A 23463-nucleotide genomic window follows, 5' to 3' on the forward strand; every position below is an offset into this window, starting at 1 on the left:
TAAATTTGGAAACATAATTAGTGGTGATATGAAAGGGTTACTTGTCGAGAGAATTATAACACAACCTTTGACTGGGTTGTTGCACATTTTGTCTTATGCTATATATAATTTGACTGCAGGATAAGTCCTACTGTAGTGTTGTGTGATCATAGCAACTTCCAACTACACTCTTTTATGTGAATAATTTAAACCCATTTTATAATTACGATGCTTAAATATTACAGGTTGTAAGAATCTGACGAGAATCGAACGAAGTAAAATGAATTCGTGCTATTCTTCTCAAATATTTGTTCTTATTCCCATCGCTTTATTATCGGTATTCAATGGTTGGGAAGAATATTACTATACATACTATTTTCAGGCACTACAAACTGAAATGATTAACTGTTTAAAACTAATTTAATGATTTGAGGTCATTATTTACATTTTGTGGAATTTGATGTAACGTGAATTACTTAAACGAAGTGAAATGACAATAAAATCATGAACTGATCAATGTTAGATCACCACTGAAAAATTGAAGGTACTGGAAGACTGTTTAGTTCTAGTACGAGACTCTTCTGCAGTGCGGATCTACGACCCCACACGCGAGGATCGAGTCCTGAACCTTCGGCTCTGAGTGAGAATGTTAAACCTCTAGACCACTGAGCTGGTATCCAACAGTGTGAATGTCTGACTTCGTCATAGATGCGCACTACTAAAGAGTCCCATACCAGGAGGAAACAGCTGTCCAATCCTTCTAGTTTTTCAATGATTGTTTAACCTAAATCGGTCCATGATTTGAATGAAATTCACAATTTCATAACCCCATACTAGAGCACTAAAATGCATTGAATCATTCAGATGAACTAGTGATATTTTAAAAGATTTGAAGTAAATCCTCTATCGCTATCTAAATACTCAGATAATCGGATGTAATTATAGAACAGTTCAGTAATGAAAATTCACCTAATTATATTACTCTCATTTCAGAATGGTAATCTTGAAAGCGATTGTCTTAATCCCTTATTCCGGATGGAATATTTGAAGAAATTTGAGTCAAGTAAAATAATTGAAATCTTGTATATAGATCAATTATTTATGCACTAATGATGAACTTTACAACAAAGGTATAGATCCATTTCGGTATTTAAGTAACTGAAATTCAGTAATACAGGCTTTCGGTTCTTTGTATGCTGTTTGTCAATACTATAGATTGAGATGACCTTTTGCTCATTAACTGAACAGTAAATAAGCTGACATCGTTATGAATTTTTTAATTATATTATTACCACCACTGATTACAAATTTCCTATCTAAATAGACATATTCTGCTTTAGAAATGTTTTAGCTCCGATGTTTGCATAATAACAACCCAATACAATATAAAATAATAAACCATAAATCATAATAATGTTATGTAATTATTGTTGGTTGGAAAATTTAATTTAACTCCGCCTGCAGCTCTTCTAGGTTACCAACAGTCACAAGCCGGATCAAAGGACAGGGGTTGTGGTCAGCAACCATATCTCGTACAAAACAACCTTGCTAAAAAACGCCAACATTATATGGATCTCATACAACAGACTACATTACAAAGTCGTGTATGAAGGACAGCTGACAGATTCATTCCAAATGAAGACCGGTGTCAGACAAGATTACTCTCGCCTTTCCTCATTCTTCTGATGGTCGACTGGATTATGAAGACCTCTACATCTCAGTAGAATCTCTGAATAGAGTGGACAGCTTGAATGCAACTATACTGTAATGTACTATACTATTTCGACTTTGCAGATGATCTAGGAGGCAGATCACTGAACACAGTGTGTCAGGAATTGGAAGCAGACATGAAAAGAGAGAATGACAACTGGAGAGGAGAGCCCAGGATATAGTTCGATGGGGAATGCTGGTGGTTGGTCCATGCTCCTGCACGAAGTGAAACAAGCGTAAGTAATAATAATGATGATGATAATAATAATAATGATAAAATTCAATTCTAGTTCCTATTTTATTAAAACAACGATATATTAAAGAGGAGGTGATCGTGATCAGTTGGATGTGAACAATAAACTATTTCTTGTTGACAGTTTATTCTCTGAAGCAAAATACTAATGCGAAAAGCATTTTTTAAAATACAATTTGGTAGTTTTAAGTTTTAGTTAACTTGCAGGCATACGCTGGGTGAGTGAACCACAGAGAAAAGGAACAACGGAGAGGTATTTTACCCAAACATGAGGCACGTTAGAAGATCTGATATATATGTTCCTCCTCTGGTTCGAACATATGATCATTAGTTTTTAATGCACTTCAATGGCGAAGCCGTACACGCTAACTGATAGTGCCACGAATGCGACCGAGCAATGGAGGCAGACATAAAAAGAATGAACAACAATTGGATAGAACTAGAAAGGAAGGCTGAGGACATAGTGGGTTAGAGAATGCCAGTTTGCGGTCTATGGTCCATTGAGGATAACAAGCGTAAGTAGGTAAGTAAGTAACAACTACAATACAATTGAGTTAGTGTATTTGAATCCAATAGTTAGATACTTTTGAATTGTAAACAATTAGAAAGACAAAATAATTAAACTTCACCCCATTGCACAAGCAATTGGCTATCAGGACTCAGTAGCTAAGTGGATAGCGCGATGGCGTTTGAAGCGAATGATACTGGGTTCGAGTCCCACAGTGAACATCAACTGTGAGATGCAGGTACATCCAGCTGACGAGTCCCAAACAGGACGAAACGCGCGTCCTGCATTCCACTGCTAGCCACTATCCATCTTTGCTTATAATGACAAAGTAATTGTTTTTAAATTTAATTGAAGATTATTTATCCTCATTTCACTGACTCCACAAACCAAGGTTTCTTTACAAATAATTGTACAATAATTTTACCGTATAGTAACGAATAACTTTTGAGTCACTACTCATAAATGTAACTTCCAACTATTATAATGATAACAAAGAAAACTAATTTATACTTAAAATGAGTTGTTGTATTAGTTAAATCAATGTTTAGGAAGTGTTAAAATGTCTAATTGACATTGTTCTGGTTGATGTTTTGAAATAATAGGAAAACAAAACTTACTTCGACGTGCGATGTTCAGTGGTATAGGAGTAGGTTGGAAGAAAGCTAGGGGCGGCCAGACCAAAACATGGCACAAGTCCATGAAGTCACTGACAAGTGGACTGAGCCATGTTGGTAGGTATAGACTACCTGGTTGGGGACCACGAGATGATAGCAACCGATGGTTAGAGACCCTGAATGACATGGCTCAAAATCGTTTGCAATGGCGCAGGTGCATCCACTCTTTGTGTTCTCCCAAATTCTAATCCTCTGAATTCTTCATTGTCCTTTTTTTTCCTCTTTCCAAATTTATTTCACTGAATTATACTCTTTAAATAACATCTCCAAACCCCTAATCCTCCCGATTACTGCTTATACTCTTGCTACCTCTACCACTACGGGATTTGAATCGACAACTGCATCTCTGTGCTAATGTGGTATGGCAACTCGAACTGATTTACGTCCGTACGAAGTTCTACGTTGTTATTGACTGAATACAACTTACTTACTGACTCAAGTAGTTGATATACGATAATTTCCATTTTTTGTTTTGTTTTTGCTCATTGTTCAATAGATGTAACTTATTATCCGTATTTAATAAAGATTATTTCCCGTTCATTCATTCATATATTGTATGTGTATACGTAATATTTGTGTTCTGATATGCTTATTTATTTATACTTATCAATTCACCTAATATAGATATATCTTCCTTCAAAAGAAATAAATAGAAGTATATTAAACAATAGATTTTATTGTTTAGTTTGTATGAGTTAACCAGTATTAGATCATATACTTCCGGTTTCTTTGTTTTCTAATTGACAATGACATTTTATACGTGATTATTAATGTTTCCTACCGATTAGTTTTATTAAGCTACCATTACAAGCCAAAAACAAACAAACAAACAAAACAACAACAACCAGGTTTTGGTGATTTCAGATCATCATAAATTGTATTCATTATTGACCTTTATCATTTTTTATCAAGATGGTTATATTTTATATTACTTTTTATCTATATCATGAACTGAAATTAAGTGGAGAACTATCGAAAACCAAAAAATACAATATTGGATACATGTTTTCTTGCTAGATTGAAATTCCTAAGGAGTATATACCAGAGTAAGTAATAGTGAGGTTAGACGCAGGATATTAGAGGATGATGGTAAATCAGTTGATGAGGTTGTGAATCTTCATTAACTGAGATGGTTGTACTACGTGTTACGTATGCTTGCACACCGATTACCGCAACGTACAATACTGACTATTGTTGGGGATAATTGGAAGAATGTTAGGGGTGGCCAAACCAAAACGTGACATCAGTCCTTGAACTCGCTAACTTCTAGTCTAAGCCATGTTGGTAGATGCAGACTACTTGGTTGGGGTGCACGTGACTATCGTAACCAATGGTTGGAGACTCTTGGTGACATGGCTCAGAATCGATCACAATGATGTAGATGTATACACTCATTGTCTTCCCTTAAACTATGAGATTAAAACTGCTTTATACCTTTCTTTCTACGAACTAACTCTTTCTTCCTGTATTATATCCTTATACACAATCTTTCTTTTATACATTATTACCACTGAAGTGACTAGTTCTATGAATTTGGTGCTAATGAAGTGTAGGGACGTGTATCAATGCATATATGTGCCTGTTTCTACGTTGTAGCTGACTGACTGATTCTGTTCTCCATCAGCTTTATCTAGTTCATAATGAAGCATAATTTAACATTTACTTTATAATTAAACCAGTATGTTAATTCACCATATATATGTATCTACTTTAAAACATAAATCGACGATCTGTTATTAAAGTAATTACAATTCGTCTGCCAACATTGTATCTTAATTCGGTGTGTAACTTCCATGAATAATAGATGAAAATTCCTCTTTCACGAATAGCATGGTATATCTATGTTTACGCAGTACACTTAAGCATGAAACACAAAGCTATTTGATTAAAATAAGATTTCGAATTATTCATATAAAGACAAGGTTAGATTTACCTACTAAACGTATGATATAACCTTAGCAATGAGTACGGATTCAGACAACTTTCTTTCCTACTTTCAACTTATAATCACTGAGTCATGAATTCAGATCCATCATATATTCTTTCTATTGCTCACAATATTGGATTAGCATTAACTGAACAAGTCTACTACAAATTTCTAGGATTGTATCATAAATTTTCAACTTTATTATGTTTAATCATATTTTGGTAAAGCTTATAAAACAGAATAGTATCTCTTCAAGTAAATTTCTTCCAAATTTATCAGTCATTGAATAGGTAAAATAAAATTTGTAAAAAAACATACGGTTATTGTCAGTATAGGGTTGTGGAGATTAGGTTTGTGAATGAGATCATGAACCGATTGATGTAAGACCACCATGGAAAACCTGGAATCACTGGACGTCTGTTTCGCCCTATTGTGCGGCGCTTATCCACGATCCTGCTCACGGGATTAGAACCCAGGGCCTCCAGTGTCGCGCGCGAACGTTTAACCTATAGACTGCTAAACCGGCATCCAATGGGGTTAATGTCAAACCCCAACCAATACACCATCTTCCATTGTACTGAGGTAGATACCTGTCTCTAGCTGACACGGATTAGCCCCACTGGTCACGACTACACACTAGAACTCCGAGAATTTTCACACGAAGCTGGTCACTAGTGAGCACATCGCAATTATCAGCAGATACCTGTTTCTACCTGACACGGATTAATTCGTATTCATTTACCTTGATAACTTATTAATATAAAGTTTTTCTTTGAATTCATATTAATGTAAAAATTTTCATCTTTTTCCTTCGTAATTTAATTGTTGAATCCATGAGTCAATTGAAGCTAGATCATCATGGAAAACCTGGAAGCACTGGATGGCCGTTTCGTCCTAGTATGAAACTCCTCTGCAGTGTGCATCCACGATCCCGCCTCGTGAGATTAATATTTTTATGCAACATTTCACAAAACATTTCAAGTTGAACTTGTTTTACGTAAATATATACAACACAGTATTCAATTGATTTTGAAATCATATGCCAACATATAAAGCAAATGGCAGTGAAACAATGGCAACGCAACAAATGTGCGCAACTCAAAAAACTGAAAAATATACATAAGTTTTGAAATGACGACAGTTAAAGCGATTTCTTATTAGGTATTACTTTAAGCCTGTCAATCCGATTTAGTCTTTGTGTTTAACCTAATTTATTGGTTTACGACATTTTGTCTCATATATGAATGAATGAAAATGTTCTATGTAAAACAGTATCAATTTCTATTTAGAAAAGAAAATTTTACAAACAAACAAAACAATAAATATCTCTGTCACTCAATTCAGATAGATACCATCAATTATGCGGTTGGACTGAATTGGCTTATGTAGCTTACTATTCTCAAATAAGAGAGATATATGAAATGAAGAAGTTCGACCGAGTCTGTTGTGAGATAGTAACTCACTGATGACAATGGTGGATGTGTCTCTCAATTTCGTGGATTAGTTAAAGTTAGACATTAACACCGTCCGATGCCAGCTCAGTGGTCTAGTGGTTAAGCGCTCGCGCGCGAGACTGATAGGTCCTGGATTTGAGTTTTGCGAGTGGGATCGTGGATGCGAATTGCTGAGGAGTCCCATACCAGGACGAAGCAGCCTTTCAGTGCTTCCAGGTTTTCCATGGTTGTCTAGCTCCAAATGACTCATGATCTCAACTAATGAAAAATGAAGAAAACTCAAATGAATGTCAGTTTCTTAAGGGATTTCTAATCAAAGTGATAAAAATAACACAACAAACTGAGAAATCTCATTAAGGAATTCCATTGTAGTTGTTTTTCTTTATGTACTTTCTTGTCAATCTATAATTGTTGAAAATAATAACTTTGATACAGTTGATTAGTTGAAACAATTTTAAACTTTGCATAAACACACAGTGTATGGAAGATAACTACAACAACAAAAATTAGGAGCCTATTGTGTTTCATTCAGCTAGTCTCTTTTTATAACGAGGTCTGCATATTTTGTTACCTTCTCATAATAACTACATATTTAATCTGAAAACAACTTGAAAAAAGTGATCAGCAACGACGACAACGAAAAAGAGCCTAACAATGAATTCAGTTGCATCCTGAAAACCTTATCATACCTGATTATGGTAAAAATATCTAGACAATAGCATGATATCAATAGATCTTGAGTGGTGCCGTAGATTAGTGATTCATAGATCAGTGTTGCTTCTTTCAAGAAGTAATTTAGAGGTTAAGCGTTCGCGTGCGTGATCGATAGGCGCTGGGTTCGAATCTCATGGGGCGGGATCGTGGGTGCGCGCTGTTGAGGAGTCCCACAATAGGACGAAACGAGCGTCCAGTGCTTCCCCAGTTTGCTACGGCGGTCTAGCTTCAGTTGACTCGCGATCTCAACTATCAAAAATTACAATTATATTTATTTCGTATACAATTATGACAAGTATGACAATAAAAATACTTGATAAATCGACAGTCAACTCTTGAACTTCTATTTAAATATTGTTGCAGAGAACATGAAAACAGGATATTTTTCTGCAAAAAATATTATTAAGTATAACAATTTTAACATAACGAGGAATTCTTATGAATCCTATCATATTTGTAGAATTCAGTCAAATAAAGAAAGAATAACATTCTGGCAATAGATTTCAAGTTACCAGTAATATAGTCTCAGGGAATTCTAAAAATATTTTGGAAATCTTATTATTTTCTAAATTCAGTTGGTGTTGTTTAATTGTATATTTCCATTGTTATTTAGGACTGCAATTGATCAATCTCATGTTGGCATATATGTATCCTGTGTGGATTGCCTCGATATTGCCTTAGGTTACAAGCTTTATGAGCGAAGATAAATAATGGCTAGCAGTAGAATTCAGGACGCGCGTTATGTCTTATTTGGGACTCGTCAGCTGGATGTACCTGCATCTCAGAGTTGATGTTCATCCCGGGATTCGAACTCAGTACCGTTCACTTCGAACGTCGTAGCGTTATTCACTTACTATTTTTATCAAAAAAAGAAACATTAAATCACGTTTATTTTACACTGACTTATTGGATGTCTAATTTATGAAAAAACTTTCTAAAATGACTGTACTTAAAGTTTGATTATCTGCTAGGAAACAAAGTTAGGCTTAGTTTTATAACTTCTCTTTACAATTTATATATCGATCGTTAAACTTCAATCGTCAGTGAATATTGTCATAATGAAACTATTGTTGTCTATTTGTACCTTTGATTAGATTTTCTTCTTATTCTCTATTGATGTTGAAGAAATAATCAACTGGTATTAACTGTTGTAAAACATAGAAATCTTAAAACGAATTATATAAATATAACTGTAAATGTAAGACACATTTTTCATGATATATTAAACAGAAGAGTAGTTATCTGACGTATTGGAAAGTACCATATTTTTAGGAGTCTATTGTGACAATAATAATAGTCGGAAAGAGAAGGGAGAAACTCAGAAAACTTCAAATAGGACTCTCACTTTAATTGTATTTTTTCACCTTGAAGAATACTTCTTCCTTAACCAATGCTGCTACAGTTACTGAAGAAAAACCCAGTGAGAATTGTCTAAAGTTCTTGTATTAATAAAGTCATATCAAGTCGAACCATGTAGTTAACTATGATAGCCTCAGAGGGACCCTAACTAAACGTCAGAAGTATTATCTGCCATACAGCTCTGTAAATTTATTTTTAAATAAACTGAGTAATCATTTGGATGACACACATCTAGTCATGTTTTTATTAGCGAAACAACAACAAAACTTTAAAATGAATCTTCCTGTTAATAACATAAATTTTTATTCTACTAGAATGCTGGGAATTATATAACCGTGGGTCGAAACATTCTTAAATAAATGAGAAAATGCTGTATGGTTAGGGAGGAGACAGAAACATTATAAGCTAAATAAATTATATCGTATTCTCGGAAAGCCAGAAGACATAACAAAATTAAAACTATATGTTAGCTAAATAATAACATATATTTGGATGATTACTGTATGTTCAAATATCTGAACGTACATTCTCAAGTAATTTCAGCCAAAATAGAATCCTGGCCCAATTTTCTTTCGCTTTTCGCCGATTCTAGGGTCAAGTCTTTTCGAATCTGTCATATATTCCTCAGGATAAAAAATATCGTCATTTTCCGAACCACAACAATTCTGTGTTCTTTGATTGGGCTCGAATTTATAGCTTCCCATAACGAAGTGTTCAGGATGAGAATAATAATCATAAGGAAGTGCATGCAACTGAATAAAGCTGAGCAACATAAAACAATGGATGATTAACAGCATGCTTCAGAAAGCGTATTGACAAATAAACACAAACAACTCTATTTATATTTACACACATACAAATCAAGGTTGGGTGAATTTTGATAAAATTTCCTATCGAAGTCTTTGAAAATCCAAAAGTCACATACATATTTTGAAATGATTTGTTAGGGAAGTTATCAAAATAAAGGTAACCCTTTTGTTTGTCTGAATCATTTATTATGGAGAGGGCGTTTCATATCCTGCGTTACTGGGGTAAGTTGTGAAGTGAGGCGGTTGAAGAAAAATATAAAGTTCTGCAAATCACATGAAATTTATGTGCTCTGGTATTTCTTAGACTCGAAATGCTTAAATGTATGGAGGCCTAAATCATTCAATCTGTGCAAATCGGTAGCCTGCTCCACACTGGAATGCTATATATATACGGTAAAAGTATAATATACTGATAGCCTTGAGTTAACCTCAATTGTTTTGCGCAAATTTCTAAGTGCACTTATTGATAGAGTGCGCGCCATCATTTAGCTGGTAAAAAGTAGCTTTTAAATGATTGAAATCAATGTAAATACCGTCCATGCAACGACAAAATGGATTTTATATGTAGCCTAAGCTAGGTTATGTGACAATTGCTTCCAGGGCTGATCTTTTATGAGTACTGAGTGGCAATAATCATGCAATCAAGAGTGTTTAGTGAAGCTTGATAATCTCCCTTACTTACTCTCACTAGGGATCTGAACTTTTAACTTCTCAAGTACGTTGTCAGAAAGGTGGCAAGGCATTTCATTGTTAGTTCGTGTTGAAAACCCTGACAAAAAGTTTGTGAACTACTCAAAACTCCAGTTTTAATCCTAATTCGTAGCCGCAACCCTTCTGCATCACAAGTAATGTCAGATGCTGACAAAAGTAATAGTGATAACCTTAATTCACAATACTGGCCGGACACCTGTCATGTCTGTATGTGGACTTATCCATTTTTCTTTACTAGAAGGGATAATTTGACGTGCGAGTGTTTATTATTATGAGAATGATCGACCGTTTTGTCCTAGTATGGAACTCCTTAACAGTGTGCATCCACGATCCCTCAGTGAAGCATATGGTAGACGGTCGCCAAATATTGTGGATTGGTTGAAGTTAGACATTAACACCGTTGGTTGCCGGGTCAGTGCTCTAGAGGTTAAGCGTTCGCGCGCAAGGCCGGAGATGCTGATCTCGAGTTTCACGCCGCCGAGGATTGCCGTACTAGGAAAAAACAGCCGTTCAGTGCTTCCCAGCTTTTCATGGTGGTCTAGCTTAAATTGACTCATGAATTCAACTCTTAATTATTATAATTAGAGCTGTCATTTCACTGTTATATCAATATGTCGTCTTGTTAGTTGTTATATAACTGAGAAACGTATTCTGAATGTAAGGTAAGCTCCTCTATTTTGTCAATGTATTATACTTTTTCCATAACGACATTTAGTCAGGTCAGTTTCATCACGTATACTTTTGGCTTTCTCTTCACTGAATTCAACTCTAATAGGTCGTTCTAATGTGTTTTTTCTGCGCCTAGTTAGGCGCAAGCAAATGCGTGCTTGTATTAGAGGATGATCAGAGTCCTAATATGTACTCCAAAATGAGTTGCAGTTTTCTATCGAGCCTCTTCAACGATGACTGATGGTAATATAGTCTATTTGAGTACACGGGGTTGCCATATCAAACGATGTCTCTCCTTATGCCTAAAATTAGTGCTTGCTAAAAGGAACGACTGTTAGAGCACAGTTGCAACAGACGGCCACTATTATCTGCTCGCTGAGCCGGAATATCGAAATACCCACCTAAATGTCTTTCTGTCTAGTCTAAGCTACCTACCTGCGCATTAAATTCACCTGCTACGAGTACTGTCTGAGTATTTAGCTTTTGAAGAAGTTCAGAAAGCTTTCTGTAAAATTCATCTTTCACTTCATCCGAGCTGCAGTCAGTGGGTGCGTAGGCAATAACGACGAAAAAGGCAACGACGTGTGTCCCTATTCTTCCGAGTTTTTACAGAGCCGTTTAGCCGAACCACACAGGCGACTGTTAACAGAGATCCATTCTAAAAGTGCTTATTCTGTCTTCATATTCGGTGCTATGCCTACACCCACCAGTCCACGAGAACTAGTCATCGGGTCATCAGAAAAACGGAAAGTGTATCTCGTCCGCTCCCCCGTTTTGGCGAGGTGAGGTCAAGTGAATGATCACACTAGGATCCCCTATGCATGTGTTGGAGGCATAGCATATATCAATTGTACGAGATTCTAGGGTTTTAGTCAAGGACGCCTGCTGGCTGATTTGACATAGGGTGCGTACGTTGAAGGCTCCAATGAGTAGTTTGGAGAGAGGTTTCAGTAGACCTAGGACAGTATTTTGCTCACTGGAATCGTAGACTATGGTGACACTTGAGGGGGAAGTCTAAAGAGGAAGTTTAGAGTTGAAAGTCGAGGTAGGAGGAATATTAGGAATTAAAGAAGGCAATTGACTATGAATACAGTGGTGTTGAGTGATGTTAGAGGTATGATGGTGGTTATCACTTTCCGGTTGCCCACACAGTGGAAGGGTTCCTATAGAGGTACGTGAAAACGAAATTGGGTTATAGGTAGTCTTAGTGACTGAGAGCGTGACCGCAGTACCCAAGGGACAGCTGCTTGAGGCCGGTCACACAATTTTTCGTGCGTGGTTTCCGTGTTAGCTCCTTACGTGTTGAAACCTTACAACGAGAGACGGAAATCTGTGGGATAAGGCGAGGTGTGTATTTTTAGGGTTGACCTTTTCTAACACCATCCTTCCTTGTGGGAAGGCGGCATCGCTGTTATGCTGGTTGTCTGGAGAAAATACAATACTGTCGTCACACCTCTATACGGTCAGCAGTACGACTTTGCCCTCGAACCTTGGGTTTTGTGTTTTTAGTCTTGCCGCTCTTCAACCGACTTGTCTGGCTTGGTAAGACCTTGAGGAACAATTGTTCCAGCCAGTATATCTCGATTGGTGAATAACGATAGGCAAGCTCGACCACCACTTCAAGGTAGCAGCAACGGTCGGGGTAAACATCTTTAGTACATAAACTTCTCTTTGAAAAGGAACGTCAAACCAACGAACATGCAAAGGGTTTTATATGAAGTGTCTGCGAGGCATCTAATCTACATACCAACAGCAGATTCATGGACTCTCCCAAATACCCTGGTGCAGCCGAGAGTGGGGAGAGTTCGCTCTCCCTCTCGAAATGCCCTCACATGGACATGTGTATACAACTACTGCCAGGGAAGTCCTACTCATTGCCTCGCGGCATTACTATTGTTTACGAAACTAAGAGAACGAAAAGCGAATGTCTGGTGCTTTAGCCGGGTTGGTGGATGCGGAAGATCCACCTTGGGGACTTGGAAAACCCTGATTCTAAACCAATGGTGCACATGGGCTCCAGTGTACTGAGGGCACAAATGGCATATGAACCCATTGTTGGGACTGCATCTCCTGACGTTGCTCCACTGCATTGTGGATTAGACCTCTAAGCCAAGGCTCCGGGTGTGGCTCCCTAAGAAAACCACCCTTTTCGGTTTGGGTGCCCAGGCAGTATCACAGCCCTCACACAATTCAATGATAACTGCTACTGGCCTCGTTATTGTGTGGCGCATATGCATGTTTGCTCCCTCCTAGCAGTCTATTGACTTAGAAACTTTCAACAGTTTAGTAAAGTTTCCAAAGGCATACAAATTGGGTTACTGCAAGCTTAACATAATCTTGGATAAGGTTGTTGGGTTGTCTATCAAGTTATTGTGTGTTATCGATATTGATAACATTTTCTCTTATCTACGTTTGTTACTTTAGACATATTCTTTGCCTGAAAATTGAACAAACAAACAACTTAAACATGGACGATCAAGCAAGTACAATGTTAATTCATAACAGTATTCATTTATTTCACAGCAACAAATGCCGTGTTGGTACTATGAAAGAGAAGAATTATATAAAAACACCATCATATTATGATCAAATTGACCATGAAACAGAGACACGTCATCGTAGAGAAGGTGCCAGATTTTTATCAGCTGTTAGTACCAAATTAAATCTTCGATATGATACATGTGCCACAGCGATTGTATTCTTCCATCGATTTTACATGTTCCATTCATTTAAGGCATTTCCACGTTATGTAGGTCTACATGTCAGGCTTTATTGTTTATGGATATCCTTTTGTAGGTAACAGCTGCTTGTTGTTTAATGTTAGCTGGAAAAGTGGAAGAAACACCAAAAAAAGTTCGTGATATTGTTAAAACTGCTAGGTCATTACTGTCTGATGCAGATTTCGAACAATTTGGAAATGATCCTAGGGTATGTAATATTTTTATTTCTTTAATTTTTTTTTTAAAAATTCCTCTTCCCTCACTTATCCTATTATTTTTAGGAAGAAGTAATGGCATTCGAACGAGTTCTACTAAAAACGATTAAATTTGACTTGCAAGTTTCACATCCATATTCTTATTTACTTCAATTCGCAAAAAGAATTAAAGGTCAGTGTTCAATACTCATCCAATAATATATAAATATTAGTCTTCATTATTTTCCAGGGTACAGGAGCAATAAATTATTGTAACTCGATAGTCAAGTAAATGCTCATATATTTTTGTGTAAAAGGTTACTGATAACATTCAGCTACCAAAACTGAAGTAATTAAGGCAGGAACACAGACACACTTATTGTTATTCCTTTTAGTTGTTCTACTTAGTTTAAGTGTCCCTCGCCAAATTAGTGGTAGCGATTGGTTTGTTTTATTGTGCAATGCCAAGAAACTTTGTCGTTACCCTAAAAGATAAAATCAATGTTTTAGCTGTTTTCGTGGAATATAGTATAATGATAAACTGTCCTCTTGTTATGTGTTTATACATATAATTGTCATAGGAGCACTACCCTAATTCTTGGAGAATTTAAATTCCAATCACTTGACCATACCTTTGAATTTCGTTTTATTCATCATGGTTTTCGGAAACAATCACACTTAAATTATGCCTCAAAGTCCAGCACATAATCCTGTAATTAGGTTTAATCAGAATAGTGCTCTTCAATTATGTGGTCTAATTTATCTGCATAAATTTTCATTTGAACTAGTGAATTGACTTTTACAATCAATTAGTAAAAAAGCCTATCCATCACTTATTTAGACGATGCTTTTTCTGAAGAGACGGTTGTGTCAGAAAGATCCCCCTACTTTTCTTAATACAAGCGCCTGGGCAGTGTATATCAAAACCCGATAAGTTCAAGTTTCCCATATATATCGACATTTTTTTCCTAGGTGTCTCATCCTGTCGAAAATTCTACTGGATTTAATCTATATTAGGGACTAGACAAAATCATAAGCCGTGACTAATTAATACATCTAGTCGAGTCCTTTGGATCATGGCTTACAGTCTGAAGACTTGAGTGATGAAGTTTTTTAAACAACATTAAGCAACTCAGTGCAACAGTTTCACTAACGATGATGAGTTTGTGCGCTTAGCTACCATTTCGCAATCCCGAATTCACTTCGGTAAAGGCGACTACTACTATTCTCTTCCATGCCATCCCGTTAACTAAAGTAAGCAGTCCAGTTTCGTAATAGAAGCTTTGTAGAGTTAAAAATACGATTAAGTCGATCAGTTATATATTAATTACAATGACTACATTTCACGAACTGAGTAATTAACAACAGCACTAATCATAGTGAAACTGCATTAAAAGTCCATAAAGTCACGAAAATTTGTTGAAAGTTTACTTAAACTCGCTGTAAATCGATACGGATTTTCTTACTTAGAAGTTTTATCAAGGTATTCCACATCCCCAATAAAAATATTTGGACATAAACCTTGACTATTTGATGGTTAGGAGTAGATAAAATTTAGTGTTGGTAATTTATTTCAGATCGATTCCAACCACTATGTGATCCCTATACCATTTTATGCTTAAAAAGTAATAGTTGGACTGAGTCATGTTGGTAGATCCAAACTACTTGATTGGGGTCCGTGCCGCACCTACAATCAACGATTGGAGATGTTTGACGACGCAGCTTTTTATTCACTGAATTTTTTTCACCTAGTTATGCGTATGTTCTGGTAACTTGGGATAATGTGCGTTTGTGCTGGCCCCTATGTTTATTATGGCTGACTGTGTGGCCCGTTTGAGATAGATTCTAACTTCAGTATGAACGATGTTATGATTTAAATAACCTCTATCCCTACTTTTTGTCTTTATTGTAGGCAACCAAGAGAAACTGAAAGAATTAGTTCAGATGTCATGGTCATTTATTAATGATAGTTTAGCAACAACACTATGTTTACAGTGGGAACCAGAAATAGTTGCATGCGCTGTCCTTTATCTAGCCACACGTATGAGTAAATTTACAATAGAAGATTGGGAAGGTCGTCAACCAGGTCAACGTTGGTGGGAATGTTTTGTTGAAGGTATGAGTACTGAAGTAAGTTCACTTACCACTGATGTTATTACGTTTTTAGCAGTTTCAGTTTTGTGTGCTTTTTACTCGGGTCACAAACTGACACCCACTGCAGAACATATGAGTCAGTTTGAACAGGCAAGTGATATTACTGGCTCTTGACTAATAGTGTATCACAAAATCGAATACATAAAAATGTCCTAATTAATAAATTACTCTAATTTAAGTTATGAAAAGAATATCACATAGCTATGTTATCCCTTATTTGTGACTGTTCTACAGTTTACATAGTGACGTTGAATATTGGGCTAGGAGTTTAAAGCCAATAAAGTTTGCATAATGTTCACCATTATGGGAATCATCTGTGTTAATTGTACTAAAATCAGCTTCGTATTTGTATAAACCAATGGATGGATTATTATCTTTAGTGTAAATAATAATAATTGTTTAATGCGAAATCATTTCAATAGAAAAATTAATATTGTTGAGTCGGCTTTCGTAGAACTGCAACGGAGCCGAAGAGTCCTAGCCAATCAGAGCATGATGGAGCATTCGAGAATTCCAACGTGGCGTGTTACTATTGGTATGGTCATTAGCATAATATGTCGTTAATGGATTGGCAGAAATATGGTGTTGATTTAACAAACGCTAACATCTATAAATACCCATGATTTTCTGTACAAGAACGAACCTTGGAGTAAAGTATTTTCTCTCATACTTTGCATCTTCTCTCTGGTGTTCAGGTCGCTGTGTAGTTCTAGGTTGCGGGTTACCAGGATAGCTTAGGAACGAATATAGCGTTCAACTCTCAAGACTTATCAAATATATCAACACTTATGCAAATTTCATGCAATTAGTTCCCTTTATGAATTCAAATGTATATCCACTGAATACATTTTTTCTAAGGATGACTAGATCCATAAAGGAGGGAACGGTTTTTGGAGATACAGTTTAAATTAGAACATGTGCCTCATGATAGTACCCAACAGTGAAATCTAATTTAAGTGTTCTTCTCTAGTTAGGTCTCATCAATTCGATATACTTTTATCTAAACACTGATGTCCCTACTGAGGCTAGAATTCCAGTAACCAGTCAGCCTTAATAAACATATGGGCCAGCACAGACGCACATTATCCCAAGTTGCCACTACACATAAGCATAACTAGATAAAAATTCAGAGTAAAAAGCAAGTTAAAATAATAGTTATATGAATATTCGTCAAACAGACTAAATGTTAGGGATATATTTCTAGAAGAAGAGATGGAAAGAAGATATATATAAACAAATACTGAAATGCAAGAGTCAGTAGATTTGCTTCACTGCGACCGATTTTGAGCTACGTCGACACACGTCTCCAACCATTGATTGTAGATGTGGCGTGGACCCCAATCAAGTGGTCTGAATCTACCAACATAACTCAGTCTAACGGTCACCAACTTCATGAACTGATATTATTCTTGGTTTGACCTCTCGTAGTTTTCTCCACAATTCTATCTACTCCAGCTAACATCGCATTTTGGGATAGGTGGAAAATTAGGATATGTAACAATTGTTCAAACCGCCTCACTCGAAGAAGTTTCATGGACTGTAGTATCCAGTAGGAAAACACAAGGGCATCGTATGAAATTTAGAGAATATAAAGTATCATTGAACTCATTAAGCGATCTCAGTTAAACTTGGGTCGTTTAATGAGTTCAATGAAGGTTGACAATCTCTATAAGCCTTTACTAATCCGTTCAACAAAATTATTTTTCATGTAGTATTTAGATGGTATGTCCGTCATTATATAAAATGTGATGCTATTTATTTATTTTATTTGAACACAGATATTGGTACAAGGAGACACCAAATACATATGCGCCACACAAATCTCACTTGATTTGTGCGAGGTCTGCGATACTGCCCGGGTGTCCAAACCGTAGCAGGTGATTTTCTTAGGAGGCCACACCCGGAGCCTTTGACCTAAAGGTCTGATCCACAAGGCAGTGCAGCATCGTAAGGATATGCAGTCCCATGGTAGCCGGTGACCGAAAGTTGGTTCATACGCCATTTGTTCCCTCAGTATACTGGAGCCCATGTGCACCATTGGTTTGGAATCAGAGTTTTCCAACTCCCCTAGGTGGACTCTTCGTGTCCACCAACCCGGTTAAAGCGCCGGACATTCAGTTTTCGTCCTCTCAATTTCGTAAACAACACCCCCGCCATGAGAAGGCAGTGAGTAGGACTTCCCTAGCAGTGGCTATATACGCGTGGCCGTGTGAGGGTTTCGGAGGGAGAGTGGACTCTCCCCACTCTCGGTCGTACCAGGGAATATGGGGGGCAAAGTTTTTTTACCTAGTACATCACATTTGCCCCCAAAAACGTGATGTATTAGTTAAAAATCTCAACACTGTGATGTGACCCAGTACATAATGAAATTTTTTTTTCTAAAAATAAAAGAATAACATTTGACAATTTAAAGAACAATTCGTTTTCCCAAATTACTTTCTTCTATTAACCTATTTAATTAGTAATAAAATATTGTGACTTTTTAAAAAAATCTTTTTTCTTCAAAATAATAACATATCTAGGTTATGGAAGATATATGTCATAAAATTTTAGACTTATACCCTGCTGATGGGAATACTGGTGATGAACAAGTTGGAAGTAATATTAACACATCTACAACTAAAATAACAACGAATAATATTAATTGTAACAGTAACAGTAATGTAACTACAGGTGAATTACCAATTCATCATGTAACACATTCAGTATCATTCGATTCAAACAAATATCATGGAATAAATAGTAAAGCAGAGCCATCTGCTAAAAAGGCAAGCATTAATGCGTTCGTCAGGGAATAATATTTATTCATCAACTGTACACACTGGTCATTCAAGTGGTAGCAGTAATAATAATAATATTAATGTTACTTCATCGATGATGAATAACAATCCTGCAGTAATGAAACATGTTCCATATCCCTCACATTATCGTCTACCAGTTGGTGCAATTGCTAACAATAATAAAACAACTGTCTATAAATGATATGATGCTGAAATAAGTAAGTGATATATTATTGTTTTCTAAAAGAAAGTTTGATGGTATTCATAGATTCTCCGCATGTAACTGATACCGTAACAACTTACTTAATGAATCTCATTGAACTGCAACTCTGATCTGAAGGTCACGTACTTACTTACGCCTGTTACCCCTCGTCGAGAAGCAAAGGTCGCCAACCTGCACTCTCCATCCATCCTTATCCTGGGTAATCCTTTCCAGTCCTTTCTAGTCACTATTCATTCTTTCCATGTCTGCTTCCTATTCCTGACGTAGAGTGTTCTTTGACCTTCCTATTTTCCGTTTCCATTCAGAATTCCAAGTTAGGGTGTGCATCGTGACACAGTTTGATGATTTTCTCAATGTGTGTCCTATCCACTTCCAACGTTTTTTTCTAATTTCCTCTTTACCTGGAAGCTGGTTTGTTCTCTCCCACAGTAGGCTGTTAGTGATGGTATTGGCTAACAGAAATTAATTATCTTGCGTAGACAATTAATTATAAATGCTTGTACCTTTCTGATGATGGTTCTCCACGTCTCAGCTGCGTACAGTAGGACTGTCTTGACGTTTGTATTGAAGATCGCGACTTTGATGTTGACTGACAGTTTTTCCGAGTTCCATATGTTCTTCAATTGTAAGAACGTCATTCTTGATTTACTAATCCTTACATTCACATCTGCATCTGAACCTCCTTGTTCATCGATGAGGCTTCTCAGGTACATGAAAGATTCCACATCCAGAGTTTCTCCATCAAGTGTGATTGGGTTTGTGTTCTCTGTGTTGTACTTAAGAGTCTTGCTGTTTCCTGTGTGTATGTTGAAGCCTATTGATGCAGAGGCTACTGATACATTAGTTGTCTTCATCTGCATTTGTTGATGTGTATTGGATAGAAAGGCCAGGTCATCTGCAAAGTTCAAATCTTCTAATTGATTCCGAGCTGTCCATTGTATTCCATGTTATCCCTCAGATGTCGAGGTCTTCATAATCCAGTCAACCACCAGAAGAAAGATGAATGGAGAGAGTCGGCAGCCTTGTTTGACTCTGGTCCTCACTTGGAATGGGTCTGTCGGCTGTCCTCTATGCACGACTTTCCAGTGTAGTCCGTTGTATGAATTCCGTGTGATGTTGACGATCTTCTCAGCTATACCATAGTGTCGAAGAAGTTTGCATAAGGTTCTCCCTATCCACACTTTCAAACGCTTTCTCATAATCAATGAAGTTGATGTATAGTGACGACTTCCACTCAACTGACTGTTCGACGATTATCTATAGTGTTGCGATTTGGTTTATGTACGACCGATCCTTACGGAATCCAGTCTGTTGATCTCATAGCTGAGCACCTACTGAATCCCTCATCCAGTTAATCGACAATCTGTTACAAGTGATTCTTGCTGTTAATTTAATTTCATGCAACCCAACAGTCACACAAATGTTCATATTCTCGGCTTTCGACTACACCTTTTTTATGTGCTAGGATTAGTTGTATTAAAATGAATGGAAAATATACTCTAATGATTCAGCTAATCCTTCATACATGTTCAGAATAAACAATCAATGTAAAGATGTAAATGATAAAAAATATTTTACCAATAGTCAGTAACTCCTATTCATCTCCAGTAGCGAAACTTTATTGTCAGTTCAGGTGTCACAACTTTTTTCATCCATCAGATATTGAGCAGTACACGAATTCCAATACATTCATCTTTGTCTTTTTTTTTTACAAACGGTGGACTATCAGGGGGATATACCAATAATTGAAGTATTTCATTTTGAGATTTCCAGTATATCTCATCACTATAGGTTTTAAGGCTTTCGTAATACCCTGTGAATGCACTTATAATTTATATTCATTCTTAGTTCAAATAAATCTAGAACAGACAGTATGTCTAAGCAGGCTACTAGATAATGTAAAACCAATAGAAATAATACATCGTAATCAATTTTGAGTTACATCATCTAATATTTCATCATGAAGGCCTTAATCAGAATTCCTACTGTGAGGACGGTCCACGGGTGAACTTGATAAAGTCCTAAGATGTTCAGAAAGAGTTGGAGATATTCGATCCAATCATTTCTTAGAAGAATATTCCAGAATCCCTATGTATATCTTCCCTATTGGCTAATAACCCCCTGTATGCGGATTGGAGGACTGTAATGATGATTTGGCTTTTACTAAAAATCATGAATACCTGACAGTTCTGTACCATAAACGACACTGTTTAGAATAGCATTTCTTTCACTTGTGTTCTGTTTTCTCATTTACCACTTGGAGGGTTCTGGCATTCGAGTGTTCTAGTTGTACGTGGTATAATGAAAAACTGAGCTTCTAGATATAGCACCTACTATTTTAAATTGTTATCATATCTCTTCATATTTGTCTATCTATGACATTTTCTATTTTGATTCTTCTCAAAAACTCTTCATTCCTATTTCACAATAAATAAATACCTAAATTATATTTATAAATAATCGGAAAATCCTATTGAATGCATAACATTGCTAGAAAACATTAACATCGTTGGATGCCGGCTCAGTGGTCTAATGGTTAAGCGCCCACGTGCGAGACTGATAGGTCCTGGGTCCTGATCTCGTGAGGCGGGATCATGGATGCGCACTGCTGAGGAGTTTCATACTAGGATGAAACGGCCGTTCAGTGCTTCCAGGTTTTCCATGATGGTCTACCTTCACTTGACTCACGAATTAAACTATTAAATTATTTATAAATTACATAAATAAAATGATTTTTTCTCTCATATTTTCAAAGTCAGTATTTATACTATATTTTATTTTTTTCCCCTCAAAATTACAGGCATTCATATACACAACAATAATTTATTATATAAATCATATGGTAAAGCTTACTTTATTTATTGTTTGCATTCAGTGCCTGAAAAGTATTCGATCTAGATCAACTTTGGATCAACAATTTTTTTTAAAAAATGTAACTGATGTATTCTAGCATTCAGGTTTTTCTGTATATATAAATTATATATCTAAATAAATATATATTTATATCTGTGATGAGAAACCTAATTTTTTTCTTGGAATTAACGTTTACTGTGTACCTGTTTTTTTCTTCTCTTTTCCCTTTCATTAACATCAAGAGTATTTTCATTGTATCACATTCTTCTCCATATGAATTCGGTTAAAAATAAGAACTATACTTTTCACTAATGAATACAATAACTAACAATAGTTTTTGTTTGATAAAACATGATTATTCCTTAGAAGATACTAATAATCGATAGTTGTTCTATCGTGTTTATTCAGTAGCTTAAATGTGATTAGATACTTTCAGTTTATCTGTTCGTGATACCTTTCATAGTGACTATCAATAATGATCATGACTTCATTTGAATGTCAGTTATCGATTTGCACATCGTTTTTTACTCCCTTCCCCATATATCGGGTGATATATCTAAGTCTTATACAAAAACCTACTCATTTGAGCCGAATATAAAATTATACGTAGCTACTTAGTTATATTAAATGTATTAACATTTTGGTTAGAATGTGTTCCTTTATCTGCGTGGTTGAATTGTGAAGCCTTCATTGGGGTTCTGAACTACATCGTCGGGAATTATGTCATATAGAATTGATCTATTTGACTATTCATTCATCATTGTGTTCCTGCTAACTGTCATGTCCAATTGGAAACTTGCTACCTGACTAACTTACCCTACCTGTGTAAATTGATAAGTCAGGTCACCGTCGATATTTCTTAGTGATTTCGGATTAACTCTTAAGAATCCTCTACGATCCTTATTTTTTCGAATTAGAATTTCTACATTTTCCCAATCAAACTCTTCTCCATAATTATCTACGCATATTGATGCAATATGTTATATCTTCACACTAATAATCTATGCTCATCTATACACAAATAATAGGGGAATCCACTTTGGTCAATATAATGCTTGCTACTACTGGCGCACTTTATTTAATGGATGATACTGCCACTGATAAGTCTTGTCGATTGAACGCTATATTCGTTCCTAAGCTATTCTGGTAACCCGCAACCTAGAACTACACAGCGACCTGTACACCAGGGAGAAGACGCAAAGTATGAGAGAAAATACTTTACTCCAAGGTTCGTTCTTTTACAGAAAATCATGGGTATTTATAAATGTTAGCGTTTGTTAAATCAACACCATATTTCTGCCAATCCGTTAACGACATATTATGCTAATGACCATACCAATAGTAACACGCCACGTTGGAATTCTCGAATGCTCCATCATGCTCTGATTGGCTAGGACTCTTCGGCTCCTTTTGGGCCTCTGGAGGCTTTGTTGAAGTTCTACGAAAGCCGACTCAACAGCCACCTTCAGCATTACATTTTGAATAAAGCATAATGAATAACTTCTTACAATCTCAATTATACAAGGATATTGACAAATTATAAAAAAGAGGTATACTGTCGAACTTTATTAGGCTCTCCTAATTAAAATAAGTTTACCATTTAAAATGATACCAGATCAACATGGCAGTGATGAATTGTAAATTTAAATTTATAATTCTAAACTGGTTGCTGTGATTGTTAGCCTGTAAATCAGTCATGGACATTTCTACAAACTGCTAGTATATTGACTTGAAATATTATCACTAAATCAAACTAAGAAATATGCCTAATT

The 23463-nt window shown here is 36.2% G+C and overlaps 1 protein-coding gene across 2 annotated transcripts; it reads left to right on the plus strand.

Moving 5' to 3' along the window:
* The first annotated feature begins 11585 nt into the window (after positions 1-11585).
* On the plus strand, positions 11586-22405 carry MS3_00000529 (uncharacterized protein). Of its 2 annotated transcripts, XM_051208261.1 has the most exons (6): positions 11586-13516; positions 13564-13695; positions 13769-13874; positions 15594-15811; positions 18358-18833; positions 21639-22405. In XM_051208261.1, the coding sequence occupies exons 1-5, from the start codon at positions 13235-13237 to the stop codon at positions 18631-18633; spliced, it is 1014 nt and encodes a 337-aa protein (XP_051063925.1). In that variant the 5' UTR covers positions 11586-13234; the 3' UTR covers positions 18634-18833; positions 21639-22405. The 2 variants fall into 2 exon arrangements, with proteins under 2 accessions (XP_051063925.1, XP_051063926.1); XM_051208262.1 differs by lacking the exons at positions 11586-13516; positions 13564-13695; positions 13769-13874 and having other exon boundaries at positions 14076-15811; positions 18358-22405.
* The last annotated feature ends 1058 nt before the right edge of the window (positions 22406-23463 follow it).

The sequence above is a fragment of the Schistosoma haematobium genome (assembly GCF_000699445.3).
Source record: "Schistosoma haematobium chromosome Unknown HiC_scaffold_526, whole genome shotgun sequence".
NCBI lineage: Eukaryota > Metazoa > Platyhelminthes > Trematoda > Strigeidida > Schistosomatidae > Schistosoma > Schistosoma haematobium.

Bases quoted from the DNA above. Each gene is read 5' to 3' on its own strand.
- MS3_00000529 (XM_051208261.1), top strand. From the start codon at position 13,235: ATGGACGATCAAGCAAGTACAATGTTAATTCATAACAGTATTCATTTA. The intron at 13,517-13,563 runs GTAGGTCTACAT...ATCCTTTTGTAG, and splicing joins TTAAGGCATTTCCACGTTAT to GTAACAGCTGCTTGTTGTTT. The intron at 13,875-15,593 runs GTCAGTGTTCAA...TCTTTATTGTAG, and splicing joins ATTCGCAAAAAGAATTAAAG to GCAACCAAGAGAAACTGAAA.